Source organism: Chenopodium album, chromosome 15 (assembly GCF_948465745.1).
Source record: "Chenopodium album chromosome 15, dcCheAlbu1.1, whole genome shotgun sequence".
NCBI classification, from domain to species: domain Eukaryota; kingdom Viridiplantae; phylum Streptophyta; class Magnoliopsida; order Caryophyllales; family Amaranthaceae; genus Chenopodium; species Chenopodium album.
The window spans coordinates 17,063,320-17,080,010 of NC_137848.1; the positions used below are offsets into that span (position 1 = coordinate 17,063,320).

The window sequence follows — 16,691 nt, forward strand, 5'->3', positions numbered from 1 at the left end:
GCTAGCATGCCACACACATATGTGCGGGCTGCTGGCCAGCCTAGCTAGCCAAGGTGCGCTAGCACGCACAACCAGCCTAAGCTCGGCTTGGTACGCTTGCTAGCCATCTTGCTAAGCCATATGCCCCTAGCACTCGGTTTGATCGGGGCATTCCGATGCTAGGGGTATTTTGGTAATTTTGTTGATTAATTAGTAATTTTCTCGTCTCGTCTTTTATTATTTTCGACTTGACTTCCGACGCTCCAAGCTCGAATTTCCGACGTCTAAATATTAATTACTCAGGCGACTCATTGATTCTTTCCAAATTAATTCGTTGCGTCGGTTCGTTAGTTGCTTGGGTGTGACTCGAAGGGTTCAGTCAAGATTAAGCTGTAATATTAATTATACGTTAATATTACTGATCGGAAGCGGCCTCCACCCAGGCATTCCGATCACTTGAGCTCACTGAATAATTAGCTTTCTAATAATTCTGAACCCTCTATCGGAATAATACACCTGTTCGAAGGACACCATTCCTTTCAATCTCCCACTTGTCCTTAGTGTATAGCCTTTTTCCTATGTCACTTAATGTCTCTTCATGAACTATAAGGTAAGATTTATTCGTAATCCTTATTATGTCCAGAAGTGTTTCTCGATCCCGAGTCCAACTATCAATAAACAGTTGATTTCCAAAATCCATCCGAGCACGACCATGCATTTTTACAGTCTCGCTCTTCGAGATGCCTTGTAAACAACAAAGACATCTTCCCTATTTTAGTAGGAGGACATTCCCAGTATTGTAATGTAGCTTCTCTTAATGAGAGGACCTAGCCGCCTGAGTGTTGCCGTTATAATCCCCTTTTACGGCAGACGTCTGACAACATCAAAGCGAACTAGTACTCAAACAAGAGAACTCACAATACTCATGGTCGAGGAAATAGGTTTCGATAGCCATAATGAGAAGTATACTTATGACGTTTTTTAATCTCTTAAAGTATTCTCATAGGTCGATCCAGTATGGTTCTAAACCAATACTTGTGCAAATGATTTATGATAATCATGTCCTTATAGCACAAGAAACGGTGCTATAAATCAAGCTACACACTAATCTCAAGTGGTCATTAATCGTCCATCATTTAACTGACCTTGATTAGGGATAATTCTCGATTATAATATTCAATGTTCACTTAATAGGTGTTTCCTTACCAAGACTGGTCTTGATACCCTATTTTGAATATTTTCAGAATCGAATGGACTCATTATTTAATCCTAAACCACAATTAAATAGCAAATGGAGTGATAAAATTGCATGAAATTTAAATTACTCCAAAAACTTGAATGGTTTTTCTTAATGTCTTACATTAAAATGTTCAATAATTAACTAAAACACTAAACAGGAAAATCAAAGTCAGTCTCCAACGTGCCTGATTCCCATTGCCTCAACGTGCTTGTTGTGCTTCACTTGAGGCAAAGGTTTATTAAGTGGATCGGCTACATTGTCATCCGTTCCGACTTTGCAAATTCTGATTTCACCTTCTGATTTCCATTCTCGAATCATGTGAAATCGCCGCTTGACATGTTTGACCTTCTGATGTTCCCTTGGCTCTCTGGCCTGAGCAATAGCTCCATTGTTGTCACAATATAGGGCTATTGGACCCTTGATGGAGAACATTAAGTTCACCAACAAACTTACGAATCCAAACAGCCTCTTTAGTCGCTTCAGCAGCTGCCAAGTATTCAGCTTCAATTGTAGAATCTGCAATTGTGCTCTACTTGGCACTCTTCCAACTAAACGCTCCTCTATTATGACAAAACACATATCCAGATTGTGATTTGAAATTGTCTTTGTCTGTCTGGAAGCTTGCGTCGGTATAACCTTCAACAACTAATTCCTCTAAACCACCATACACCAGGAATTTATTTTTGTTCCTTTTAAGGTACTTTACGATATTCTTTGCTGTAGTCCAATGGGCCTCTCCTGGGTCTGATTGGTAACGGCTCGTAGCACTCAAGGCATACGATACATTAGGTCTAGTACATATCTTGGCATACATAATCGATCCAATTAGGGAAGCATATGGAATCTGATTCATCCTTTCCCGCTCATCAGGTGTCTATGGACACTGCTTCTTGCTTAGGGTTATGCCATGTGACATGGATAGGTGACCTCTCTTGGTCTCCTCCATGCCGAATCGAGCCAGTACCTTATTAATATAAGTACTTTGGCTCAATCCAATCATCCTTCTCGATCTATCCCTATAGATCTTGATGCCTAGTATGTACTGAGCCTCTCCCAAGTCTTTCATTGAAAAACACTTTCCGAGCCAGGCCTTTTCAGACTCTAACAACGGAATGTTGTTTCCAATACAATGAGCAATGTGTCATCGACATATAAGACTAGGAAGGCGATGTCACTCCCACTGACCTTCTTGTAAACACAAGATTCATCTAGATTCTTGATAAAACCAAACTTACTGATGGCTTCATCGAATCGCATATTCCAACTCCTGCTAGCTTGCTTCAGCCCATAAATGGACTTTTTAAGCTTACAAACCTTCCCAGCATTGTTTTGGTCGACAAAACCTTTAGGCTGTGTCATATACATAGTTTCTTACAAAATATCATTGAGGAAGGCGGTTTTGACGTCCATTTGCCATATTTCATAATTGTAATATGCAACTATCGCTAGGAGGATCCAAACGGATATAAGCATTGCGACTGGAGAAAAGGTTTCATCGTAATCAATACCATGAACTTGCCTGTAACCTTTTTCTACCAATCTGGCTTTGTAAATGAATACATTTCCATCTTTGTCGGTTTTCAACTTGAAAATCCACTTACATCCGATGGGTGTCTAACCCTCGGGTAAGTCAACCAAGTCCCAGACTTGATTTTCAAACATGGAATCCATTTCAGATCTCATGGCCTCTTTCCATTTAGAAGAGTCGGTGCTTGCCATCGCTTGCTTGTAGGTTGTCAGTTCATCTCCATCCATAATCAGGATGTCCTGATCCTCGGTTAATACTATACCAAGGTATCTATCAGATTGAGATCTCGGCCTCTGAGACCTACGTAGGGTAACGGACTGAGCATTTGCATTATCGGTTTGACTTGCACATTTTGACTATTTTGACCAGCGTCAACAGATGCTGTTTGAGCACTTTGACTGTCAATCTGATTTTGTTGCTCGTCCTCTCGAACTTCATCGAGTTCGATTTTCCTCCCACTTGTCATTTTAGAAAGGTGCTCCTTCTCCAAAAGACACCATCTCGAGCAACAACACTTTGTTCTCGGATTTATTGTAGAAGTAATACCCTTTGGTTTCTTTTGGGTAGCCCACAAAGTTAACCTTGTCATATTTTGGGATGAAGTTTGTCAGAAATCAATTTCTTGACATATGCTTCGCATCCCCATATCTTTAGAAAAGACAACCTAGGAGGTTTCTTCGTCCATAACTCGTGTGGAGTCTTTTCTACAACTTTTGATGGAGTACGGTTCAGTGTTAGTGTCGCATTTAGAAGTGCCTATCCCCAGAAAGAGATAGGAAGATCACCAAGACCCATTGTTGATCGTACCATGTCCAACAAGGTTCGATTTCTCCTTTTAGATACTCCGTTCCATTGTGGAGTACCTGGAGGTGTCAATTCTGAAAGTATACCCTTTTCTTTCAAATGGTCATTGAATTCTTGGCTCAAGTATTCACCACCTCGATCCGATCGAAGGGCTTTGATTTTCTTGTCAAGCTGATTTTCAACTTCACTCTGAAATTCTTTGAATTTTTCAAACGATTCAGATTTGTGCGACATGAGGTAGACATAACCATATCTACTATAGTCGTCTGTAAAGGTGATAAAGTATCGATGTCCATTCCTTGTGGCGAAGCTCATTGGTCCGCATACATCGGTGTGTATTAGACCCAACAAGTTTCTTGCCCTTTCTCCCAACTTGGAGAATGGCTGCTTAATCATCTTGCCTAATAAACATCCTTCGCAATTCTCAAACGATTCTAAATCAAAAGAGTCAAGAACACCTTCTTGTAGAAGTTTCTTGATGTGTTTGATGTTAATGTGGCCAAGACGACGATGCCACAAGTACGATTGACCCTTAGCTTTGGTATCATTATAAACATGTTTGTCTAAACACACATAAACGTGTCATTCCATAAATATAAGCAAGACATAAAATATAAGTCTTGTGATCAAAGTCAAAATGACGTCCAACGCCAAGAGATCAAAATATGGTTGATAAAACTAAACAAGTTTTAGTTCTAGACAAAACATGAGATTACAAGCTTTCTTTGGACAGATTATCTTCATCTTCCACTTGGGTACTCATATCCACTTGAAAAGCACCGCTCACTTTGTTCCTGAAATAGGAGTATATAGTGAGCTAATTTTTCGGTATCTAATACCTTATAAATTGCTTATATTCAAGTTTAAAGATGATACCTGAGATCAAGTCTCTTTTTCCTCTCGCCTCATCTTCCAGATACATGCTACATTCTCTCTTGTAGTGTCCTTTCTTACTACAATAGAAGCAGCGCATCTTAGCTTTGTTCTTGAACTCCTTCCTCTTAGGCCTCAGAGCAAACTTAGCCCCCTTGCAAGAATAGGTTTTCTGAAGCTCTTGGATAACTTCCTCTAAGGACAATTTGTTCCGTTTGGCGGTAAGTCGCATCTTTAATGCAACATAACCCGAGTGGAGTGAGCTTAGAAGCATGTGAGCCGCTTGCTCATCCTCCACTGGTTTGCCAATTAGCTCAAAGTGGGTGAATAACCTTGTCATCTTAAGCACATGGGCTTGAAGTGGCATCCCAGGTCTAAGTCTTGCACTATAGACCCTAGCCCATACTTCTTGCCTCTCTTTGGTGAGACATCCATCTTGCGGTGGCTTGATCCTCATGTTAGAGAGTAACCTAGTCACTTCCTCCACATGACCATCATAGTTGCCTCTGATGCTCTTCGTGACCCTCAAATTGACTACATCCTCTAGAGCTTTGAGGAGTATAGTTGGAGAATTTTCCCTTCCATTGTTCTGGAATGGAGTTTGCCATGAGTCGCGAGACTCTCTTGCAATCATAACTCCACTCCTCATGAGCCTCATCGCTCATAACCCCTTTTGAGTAAAAACTCGGGATGGGCGTATCCAGAATATGCTCTAGGTAGCAATTTCGGAGGGTCTTTCGGAGTTCTTCTTCCCATTCCTTAAAGTTCACCAAATTCAAGCAATATGGTAACTTTTCGGGAAGTTCCGGGCACATTAGATTGTTGTTGATAGTTGAAGACATGATTCTACAATTGAAAGAATTTGAAATGAAAAACCAATCATAATACTTAAATAAGATTGAAATCATGCATTTTAATCAAAATATCTTATTCACACATTAAAATTGTCCCCATTTTGGTGAGAATAAGTCGATTCCAAGATCCAAAGAAACAAAGAGTGGTTAAGCATGCTTTGGCTTATCTTAACACTCAATCTCCTAAGGTAAGCAACGCTTTGCTAATGGCTCCAAGCCACTCTTGGTTGGATAAATCGTCGCATCTAATGCTCTCTCAACAACTTATCCACTTTGCCACGACATGTTAAGACTCCATCACTCATATCGTTGAGTACAACCAAAACCAACTTGCATACCCGGTATGCCTTATGTATCCTAGGGAGTAATAGTGATGCCTCGCTTTGGCGTAGCCCATCACTACTCTCAATAGGTCGATAAGTGTTGTTTTGGAATGGCAATTTCACTCAATATTTTAAGGACCTAGGGTTTCTATGTTGGTTGATTTAAGTGAACTTAATTAATCATCACAACATTCGAAATCCTAAACATGCATCTAACATGTAATTCATATACAAATATTCATAAATATATATATATCGAAAACATAAATAAAGATGCATTTGGCAACTAGCATGACCCCTTGAGTCTTCAAGTCTCTAAGGGACGGCTTTTGCAACTTCATGGCTTTGTCTTTCAAGAACCTCCGTCTTCAAGACATGACCATAATTTTGAAATATTAGTATCTACGATTAGGACTAATCTAAATATTAAGGTACAAAAATACTCAATGGTTTGCAGACCGTATTTAGATTTACAAAAATACATCACGGATCACAGTCCGTATTTTCTATCCTAATCGGGCCCCACTAGTTGCCATTTTATAAAACCTGTGAGAGAATATACATTCCATTCATCCATTCACTATTTGTGAATGGCCCATGCATTTTACAATGATAAAACAAGTAACAATGCATAAAACACGCGTAAACTAGTAACTAATTTAGGTCGTTAATCCAATTAACATGCCTAATTAAAACTAATGAAAGTTGTTTAATTGATTATGTAATTTAGCGCAATTAATAATTGAAGCTCCACTAAATTCCGCATCCTTCTTAATTAATCCAATTAATTAAGCCGGTAAACCCAAATATTTGCCAAAATTAAATTTTTCCAATGCTGCTCAAAAACCGAGGCCTAGCCTCAAAATTTAATTAAAATAATTAAAACCAAATTAAATTAATAAAATTATTAAAATGGCAAAATAAGAAAATATGAAGCCAACCGCACTCAAGTGGCTTACACACTAAGTACGTGCCATATGCAAGCCAAGGTCATTTAGCAACCTCGGACTATGCGGCTTGGTGCATGTGCCTCCACCATCCCACGTAGCACTAGCTAGGCCGAGCCTAGTAGCATTTGCTACGGGTTACGTGGGCACGCACTAAGGCTGCTTGCCCCTTCTCACCAAGCACCAAGCAACGCACACCACCCGCTCAAGCTTGCACCAGCTATGGCTAGCCACGCGCAGCACAGCAGCACGCACGGTGCGCGCGCACAACACGATGCTGCTGCCGCACCATGTTGCTGCTTGTTGCTGGCTAGCGCGCCATGATGCTGGCAGCAAGCAACAGTCACGCACATGCCCGCACGCAAGCTCGGGGCAGCCTACTTGTCAGCCACATGCGGGTTGCTATGCAGCCCGGCTAGCCAAGTGAGGCTTTTGCCTCGATTTGCGTGCCATAGCCTCGGGTTTCCAACCCGAATTTTGCGTGACATATAATTAATTCTAAATTAATTTTAGAACTAATTCAATGAGCAAAATGAAAAATTAAACAAGTCCAACTTAAATTAAAAATTCATTAAGGTGCATATAACCAAAATTATTTCCAAGAACCATTCTTTAATAAAATTGGTTTAACTTGGTGCAATAAAATAAAAAAGGGCAATAAATCACTATTAATTTAATTAATTTAAATTAATCACGAGATTTTGACAAAATAAAAGAGAGTTGGAAATATGAACACAAAAGTTCAATTAAAAGATTCCAACTTTTACACTTGTGAATCCTTGAAAAATTATATCTTCCAATATGAAGATAAATGAAATTTCTATCACAAGATTCAAACTTTATGATTCCAATCAACTTAATACATGATTAAATCAAAAGTTCAACCAAAAAATTATGGAATTTAGTAACTCAAAGTTTCAATCACTTAAAACAATTAAAGATTGAATCTTTAGTACTTTGAAGCATCAAAGAACAAATTTTTCACACTTTAATGCAATGGATTTGCAATTATGTGAAAATAAAAACCAAACTTTCAAGCACCAATTACTACCAAGTAACCATGCTTAAAGAGGTTTAAAATTACATATAAATTAAGGAAAGAACCAAATACATAACCACCATAAATATGCCATTAAGATTCAAGGTTAGAAAGACTTAAAAATTTTCGTCAAAACGAAATATCCCACGAAAAAGGCATTTCTGGTCATTTTTTGGCTAAAAACACAGACCTGAGAGGTAAAAACCATTTCTAAAACACCTTTTCCACCCAAAATTCACTATTTTTGGGCAAAAATCTAGGTTCTGGGCTGAAGACAACTTTAATACGAACTTAAAATTAATTATCAAGCTACTAATAAATCAAAAAGTGGCATATTCATGAGAGAGGTTAGGTGAGGACCATTTGAAAAGGGGAGGACCAAACTTGCTCCCCACTCCTCTCCCATAGCCGGCCACCTCAAGCTTCAAGTAATGAATCCTCGTGCGCCACGTGGCACCTACACTTGGGCACCAAGGCACCCCAAGTGTGGGCTGCTTGCTGCTGCCGCACACTCGGCCCAGCAGGCCATGCACATATGTGCGGGCTGCTTGGCCGTGGCCTGCTGGTAGCAAGCCACGCACATATGTGCAGGCTGCTAGCACGCCTCACACATTTGTGCGGACTGCTGGCCAGACCTGCTGCTAGCAAGTCATGCACATTTGTACGGGCTGCTGGCCAAGGCCTGCTAGCATGCCACACACATATGTGCGGGCTGCTGGCCAGCCTAGCTAGCCAAGGTGCGCTAGCACGCACAACCAGCCTAGGCTCGGCTTGGTGCGTTTGCTAGCCACCTTGCTAGGCCATATGCCCCTAGCACTCGGTTTGATCGGGGCATTCCGATGCTAGGGGTATTTTGGTAATTTTGTTGATTAATTAGTAATTTTCTCGTCTCGTCTTTTATTATTTTCGACTCGACTTCCGACGCTCCAAGCTCGAATTTCCGACTTCTAAATATTAATTACTCGGGCGACTCATTAATTCCTTCCGAATTAATTCTTCGCGTCGGTTCGTTAGTTTCTTGGGTGTGACTCGAAGGGTTCAGTCAAGATTAAGCTGTAATATTAATTATACGTTAATATTACTGATCGGAAGCGGCCTCCACCCAGGCATTCCAATCACATGAGCTCACTGAATAATTAGCTTTCTAATAATTCTGAACCCTCTATCGGAATAATACACATATTCGAAGGACACCATTCCTTTCAGCAATTTAGGGCACCGACAATAATAATAAGATCCAATGAGGCCCAATAAGTTTCAATAAGGTTTATTAAGTCCAATCAGTTTTTATAAGTTCAATAACGTCTAATAAGCTTAATAAAGTCAAATAAATTCAATGAGTCTAATAAGTTCAATTAAGTTTAGTTCAGATATGTTCATGTCCAATTTTGTAAAAAAAACACACCCTAAGTCAAATAAAAAGAGCAAATAAGATTACATTAACTGCGAACAATTAAATTTTTGGCATAAGACTTAATGACTTATTAGAACTTAGAACTTATTAAATCTGATTAAACTTATTATAATTTATCTAATCTTATTACTAGACTTTAAACTTATTTTATTTAAGCTGAAAAAAACACACTATAAGCCGATAAAACTCCCCAAGTCATTTAAAAAGCACAAAAATTTATTAAAATCCGGTTTACTATATTTAATTTTTGTAAATCAGCTTCTTTGGACTCGCACCTGAGCACCTTCTTCCTATCTTTTTCATTTTCTGGATCCTCATCTTCTTTGAGTGCTTTCTTCTTTCACTTTCTCTCTCCACTCTTACTTCCTCTTCTCTTCTTTTTTGCTGCAGTTCATTTCCTTCCATGATTTATCTTTATTGATTTTGAGATTCAAAGGTTTTTGCCTTTTTCATTTATTGATTTTTGTTATTTAATGGAATTTCGCAGTTAATAAGCTTGAAGTGCATAGTCGTCGTCATCGTCATCGTCGTCGCTTTGCTCGGTGAGATGGTCAGAAATGGTGGAATCGGCGATGGTTTCAGCGCTATCGGCGTTGCTAGCGGAGAGAGAATTTGAAGGTTTGTTAATGGTGGAAATGTTTAGTTTTGAGGAGAGATAAAAATACGGGATGAAAGTAGAGGCATTGGGTTAACTTTTGCATTTTGTGTTTATTTTATTTATTTTGATACTCTGTTTTTGTGAAAAAAAAGAGTCACTTTTGTGAAAAAAGGGTCACTTTTGTGAAAATATGGGTCACTTTTATAATAAAAGGGTTACTTTTGTAAAAAAAAAAGGGTCACTTTTCGCAAAAATGTTCGATGTACAATAAAATTATTATAAAGCGGGGGCATGCAAAAGTAATTGTATAAAAAGAGTAAATAAGATCACAAGATCATAGGGAGAATTAGAGAGTACTCTATAAAAAGTCACATAGATCATCTTAAAATAATTAAGAAAATTTATTTAAATAACGACCGACGAAGTCCCTTTCTTGAAACAAAAACTCACAATCACACAATTTCCATTCATTCCACTCACAAACCCCAAAACTAATCATTTCGTAACCAAACATTCATCTCCCTCCCACTCCTTTTAAAAAACCCCCAAAAGGGCAAGTTCAGTAACCGCCATGAATACTACTTTGCTTTGCTAATACCCATGTCTCTTTATTTTCTCTTTCCTAACTCCCAATACTCATACTCTATTCTACCTTCCTTCTAAATCCTTCTCCATTACTTTTATTTCCCCCATTTTTTTCTTACTAGTATTTTCCTTCATTTAAACTCCATTAATGCAGCTTTCTTTCAATACCCCACTTCCCCAAATCACCTTATTTCACCCTCTTAATAATGTCCAACCTTCATTCTCAAGAACAAATTAACACCCACCAAATTAATCACCCATATTACATAGACAATTTATCAAAAAAGTTGAAACGTTTCAGATTCTTTGAGCCTTCATTAAGAATTACAGGGTTCTTATTTGTAACAGTGGGAGTTATTATATGTTGTTACTATTACTTAGATTACAGAGTTTTTGGAAGAGGGTTGAATTTTCCGTTTAAATCACAGAGGTTTCAGTGGTTGCAATATGATGAATTTGCTGGTGTTTCTGCTGCGAATATTAAGAAAAGGGTTGAATTTTTGAGTGAAAAGGGTGATGAATGTGACGTGTTTGATGGTGATTGGGTGTGGGATGAGAGTTATCCATTGTATGAATCAAAAAATTGCGAGTTTATGGATTTTGGGTTTAGGTGTTCTGAGAGTGGTCGACCTGATAATTTTTATACCAAGTGGCGTTGGCAGCCTAAACTTTGCAATTTACCAAGGTATATCTTTTGTTCCTGTTTTTTTGGGTTGTGTTTAACTTTATGTTTGCTGCTTTTTAATGGTTGGTTTCGAAATGTGTTGCGTGCTTCTCATTTTTATGATATCTCGTGTGCAACAGGTGTATTGTATGTTGCTTTATAAGTTTATGGTGTGTTCTATTCACTTCGATTTCCAGTGATCTGAACTTATCTTAATTCATCTGACTTATCAGAATTTATTAGAGCTTATTAAAACTTATTTTAATTGTAATTTATACTTGGTTACCTTTATTAAAACTTATTAAACTTGAGCTAAATTTATATAAACTTATTACACCTGAAATAAGTGAAAATAAGGGGAATAGAACATACCCTAAGTCTCTATAAATTTGCGACAAAAAAATGGGGAGAGTGTATGTGACTTAGGGGTGACTATGTGTTGTGTACAATGTACTCATGGTATGCACATTTTATTTTTTGTCATTTCTATATTTCAAGACATTTGGTATAGAATGTTGCACTTTAACAACGGTGACTTTTATTTAATTTGAGGTGACTAAGCATAATACACTCATATACAACTTTTTATGTTGTTTTTTTGTCGATTAAATGAAAATGTTGTGTTTGATTTATGATTAATTTGATTTTTAAAGTTGAGCACCATGAGGGAAAACGTTGAACTACGAAATTCAATTCTGTTTTAGTTGGATTAACTTTTCTTTAATTTTGTTATTATCTTTAAGTTGGTCCATAAAGGCATAAACAACCACCAATAATATAGGAAATGCTTAAATTGCCTAATGTGGGTCGGTTGGTGTATTTTGCTGGGATCAAAAAATGTGTACTCTCTTCTTTTTATGTGTTTTTTTACTAATACGATTTGATCTCGCCAACTACCATAATGGCTCCTTATTAATGTCTTTGTTTCTTATTGTGTTGCTTTGTTGTTTGTAGGATATATACTTCTATTTATATGGCAAGTTTATAGTGATTGATTTTTCGAATTTTTGCTAGTAGTTTCCTTGTAGTTGGATGTACTTGAATGAGAAGTGTATGCAATAAAGAGTTTTGTTTTTTTTTTTTTCCATAGATGGCACATAGGCCTTGGTCTTGACCATTAGGCTAGACATTGTTGGTTAAAAGTTGGTAAAATGTCAATTATTTATATAGGTGTACATTGAAATGGATTAAATTGCATTGCCAATTATTTTTGATATCATCCTTCCTAGTGCACTTAGGCTATCATACTTTTATCTCTCACAATTTTGACATTTTTTCTAACTTTTTTTTTTAGCTCACGAGCCACATTAATTTTTATTTTTTTTTATCTACAACTAATTTGCAAAATGCCCTTGTTTTTTCCTTTTAAATTCACGTCAAAGAGGGGTTAGTTTTCTTTATGTAATTTGATTATTAGACATTTAGATGGTGGATATTAAATTACTAAGTAGTGTTTGCTTTACTTGAATTTTACTCATCTTATTTGAATTTATTAGCTCTAAATTTTTAGTCTATTTATCTAAACTTATTTAAATCTACTACTACTGAACTTACTGCATATGGACTATTTAGACTCGAAGTTATTGTATTTTATATTAATCTTGGGAGTATATTATTATGTCTTATTAAAGTCAAGATAAATGAAAATAAAGTTGGGAAGGGGAGAGAGGGGGGGGGGGGGGGGGGGGGGAGAAGAAGGGTTGAGCTTATATAAACTTATTAGTCCTAAAATTAGATCATTTGAACTTTTAAGTGCTGAACAAATTTTCTCTAAGACTCGTTAACCCCAAACTCATATTGTTTGAACTTATTAGATCTAAAATAAGTAAAAATAAGATTGGCTATCTATTCTGCATTGAAGTGAACTTTATCAATGTTGATTAAGTTCAAGATTTCCAGATCTTTCATATTTCTACTATCCTTTTTTGTTGTTATATATGGAATTGAATTCTGATCAATGACTTCTCTTGGCTTATCACCATTATCAGATTTGATGCAATATTGATGTTGGAAAAATTAAGGAACAAACGCGTTGTATTTGTGGGAGACTCTATTGGAAGGAACCAATGGGAATCGCTTCTTTGTATGCTTGCTTCTGCAGTTTCTGATCAGAAATCAATATATGAAGTGAATGGAAATCCTATAACAAAGCACAAAGGCTTTTTGATTTTCAAGTTTGAAGACTATAATTGCACAGTGGAGTATTATCGGTCTCCTTTTCTCGTATTGCAAGGACGCCCCCCTGCAGGAGCACCAGAAAAGGTCAGGTCTACTTTAAAATTAGATCAAATGGACTGGAATGCTGGGAGGTGGAAGGGTGCTGATGTTCTTGTCTTCAATACAGGACACTGGTGGAACTATGAGAAGACTATTAGAGGGTAATTGACAACTCATGATCATTAGATATCTGACCTTGCATTTGAGTTTTGCTTTGCTAGTCTTATGTCTAGCTTCGCACCATTTCTTTTTTTTTTTCTTTTTTTTTTTTTTTTTTTTTTTTAAACATTTGACAACTCAATATTTATGTTACTGATTCTAGTTTACACTTCCCCTGCATCACATGGTCTCTAATTGCATCAACTGGAATAGGTAAAGTCAATATCTTAGCACCAAAAGTCCAAAAGCTAGAATAAGTACTATTTCTGGAACTGAATAGTTGCCTTACACCCTCATATACTTTTAATAATAGTACTCCATAGTCTTCTTCCGATTATTTCATTTTGAAACAGGAATTTTTTCAAATTATCAAATCAAAATCGATGTGACTATTAAATTTGAACTGATAATAGTATGTAAAAATAGTTTTCTAAAGATTTCAGCCGTTCTAATCCATCCTCTTAACTTTTATCTTGTTTGCTGTTACCCTGCACCGTATCTTGACATCTTTTGTATCTTCCCCCTGATACCCACCCCCACCCCCTCCCCCTTCCCAATTTATACTTTATAATCACCTTTCTTCCACATGTGATTGTTTTATTTGTATTTATTACTCCGTACTTGTTAAAACTTAAAATCGAGTATTTCGATGAGACTACTTGAAACTCTTTATTATCTTAAGGTAGTAGTAGTAGTATAGGAATAAAATGTCAGGGAATCTTTCTGAATTGCTAGTATAGTTTAGTAATCTCTGTATTCTAGAACCACTGTTTGCTGTAAATATTACTTTAATTTCTTTCGCTCCCTTCGCATAATTTTTTCCTCCCTATACTCTTTATAACTTTTCCTTTGACATATATATGGGCATGATAATTCCAATAAAAAAATTATCAAGGAATGAACAGAATCTGTATCTGGTTTATAATATTGATGTGTTGCTCAGACCACATGCATTGCTCTTTTGGAATATTTGGCACCAAATTGTGTTTCTGCCAGTCATGGACTGATGACATTGAGCTGCTATTCTAACGGCATTGTAACTCCCAGTACCATGGTCGGCAAGGGATTTGTCGGTTTCATTACTTGGACGCTTGCTTAATTGAGGATGAATTAGGCAGTTCGTGTATATGTCTTGGTGCAATTTTGCTACATAACTCAATGGGAATATTTAGGAAGATGTGAACTGCTACTTATTTATTAGTGTGTCTGAATAAGTTGCTTCACCCTATGCACCAATTTTGAAACTTTTTAACTATGTGAAAATGGAATCATTTAATTCCGTGCAGCAAGCTGAAGGAAAGCAATTAATTTATTGTATAATGGGACATAATTTTCATTTTTAACCCTTTTCATTTTCCTGCTATACTTGTGAAGCTCCCAAGATTACATGTTCTCTGAATTCTTATTATGCAAGAGCTGACCGTTGGGAATGTATTTTTGTCGGCAGGGGTTGCTACTTTCAAATTGGGGTAGAAGTAAATATGAATATCACAGAAGATAACGCATACCGCAGATCACTAGAGACTGTGCTCGACTGGATAGACAGAGAGGTAGATACTAGTAAGACACAGGTCTTCTTTCGCACCTATGCTCCTGTACATTTCAGGTTTGTAATTTTCTGTTCGATCTTCTTTGACCATTATATTATTTTGCTGCTCAAACTGTAGTTAAACAAGCTCTGACTTTGGGTATAGTTTATGTTTGATCCGCTCCTTCCATTGTATCCTCTGACTCTCGAGTACCTTTAGGTGAACAGGTTAAGCTTAAAGTTGATTCTTATAATTGAAGCATTATTATTGGCTCAATTAACTTGGTATCTTCATGTAAAAGAAAGGCCTTTTACCTTTTTTTTGATCTTTTTGCTTAGGATATGGTGTATCCTTTAGCTATACTCCCAAATACTTCAGAAATACTCATGTCATTATAATAATACCCTGACCTTGTCCATGTTACCTTAATACTGCACACAGTCCTAAAATTAGTCCTAAAATTACCAAGAAGGGTTGAGCTTATATAAACTTATTAGTCCTAAAATTAGATCATTTGAACTTTTAAGTGCTGAACAAATTTTCTCAAGACTTGTTAACCCCAAAATCATATTGTTTGAACTTATTAGATCTAAAATAAGTAAAAATAAGATTGGCTATCTATTCTGCATTGAAATGAACTTTATCAATAAGTTGATGACATTTGTGGCTGGCAGAGGTGGTGATTGGAGAAGTGGCGGAAGCTGTCACATGGAAAACCTCCCAGAGCTCGGGGAGTCTCTTGTCTCATCTCAAACATGGTCAAAACTCAACATAGCTGCAGAAGTATTGGGATCTCACAGTAACAATCCTATACTTAGGGACATAAGCATGTTGAACATTACAGTTATGTCTTCTCGCAGAAAGGATGGTCACTTGTCGTTGTACTACCTGGGTCCTGGTGCTGGTCCAGCATCAATCCATCGGCAGGATTGCAGTCATTGGTGCCTACCTGGGGTTCCCGACTCTTGGAATGAGCTGCTTTTTGTTTTGCTAATTAGACGTAGTTCTAAGACATCAAATTCGACTTCTCAAACACAGGCCGTTTGAAATGTGATTGGTTTGTGCAGACTTTGATAGTAAAAATTACAGCTAACATAATGCATATTGTGTTGGAGGTTCTTTGCAAGAAATTACAACCAGTGAGTGGTAGATGCAAAGAAGACTTGTCATTTTAAAGGGTAATCTGATTTGTGAATATATGGTTAATTATACAGAACGAAGGAAACAACTCATCTTCTATTTCATTTTTTGTGGATTTGGAGGAGAGCAAAAGGTGCTTCCATTTGCAAATGCCATTTATATATAGCATAATTTTATGTAATATTTATAGGAATTTCCTCCCAATTCCAAAGTTCCAAGTCTAAATAAATAATTTTTGTTAGTCTTTGTTATTTTTATATTATTTATTTCCCTTCCATTGATTATGTTTTACAATAATAAAGGGTTTGTTTGGCCAAGCTTATATAAAACAAATTGTATTCATAAATGTGATTTTTCTAGAAACTGTTTCTAGTGAGGAAAATTTGAATTTTAAAACCACAAAAAAAACACCAAAATAGTTAAAACTCTTTTATTTTAACACCACCACTTAACGAATTTTAGGTTTTTTTTTTTTGGTAGTGTTAAAAGCCATTTTTGTGTTTTTTTTTGTGGTGTTATGTAATACTCATATTTTAATTATATTTTTTTTATGTATAAATTAATTGTTTTATTTATTAAAATGATTTATTTCATTTTGAAAAGAAATTATTTATTTAAATAAATTGTAAGTGTGTATAAATTAAATGGATCATAAATTGAGGCAACAAAAGTATTTTTAATTGGGTTAATTCTATTTAAATGAGTGAACCAGCTTATTGGGAATTTAGGGGCCCAATAAGTTGGCCTTAGTGAAAATTTGAGAGGCAGTAGGAATTAGTAATGGTAAAATTGTAAATA

The 16,691-nt window shown here is 36.6% G+C and overlaps 1 protein-coding gene across 1 annotated transcript; it reads left to right on the forward strand.

Moving 5' to 3' along the window:
• The first annotated feature begins 10,062 nt into the window (after positions 1-10,062).
• LOC145582015 (protein trichome birefringence-like 10) lies at positions 10,063-16,134 on the forward strand. The gene is made up of 4 exons (XM_081639050.1): positions 10,063-10,869; positions 12,837-13,226; positions 14,672-14,830; positions 15,428-16,134. Exons 1-4 carry the CDS (start codon positions 10,391-10,393, stop codon positions 15,798-15,800), a joined length of 1,401 nt encoding a protein of 466 aa, XP_081495176.1. The 5' UTR covers positions 10,063-10,390; the 3' UTR covers positions 15,801-16,134.
• The last annotated feature ends 557 nt before the right edge of the window (positions 16,135-16,691 follow it).

What these genes read in the sequence shown, in the direction of transcription:
- LOC145582015 (XM_081639050.1), top strand. Translation starts at nt 10,391, where the DNA reads ATGTCCAACCTTCATTCTCAAGAACAAATTAACACCCACCAAATTAAT. An exon ending in AAACTTTGCAATTTACCAAG is followed by an intron (nt 10,870 to 12,836) that starts GTATATCTTTTG and finishes CACCATTATCAG; the next exon opens with ATTTGATGCAATATTGATGT. An exon ending in TATGAGAAGACTATTAGAGG is followed by an intron (nt 13,227 to 14,671) that starts GTAATTGACAAC and finishes TTTTGTCGGCAG; the next exon opens with GGGTTGCTACTTTCAAATTG.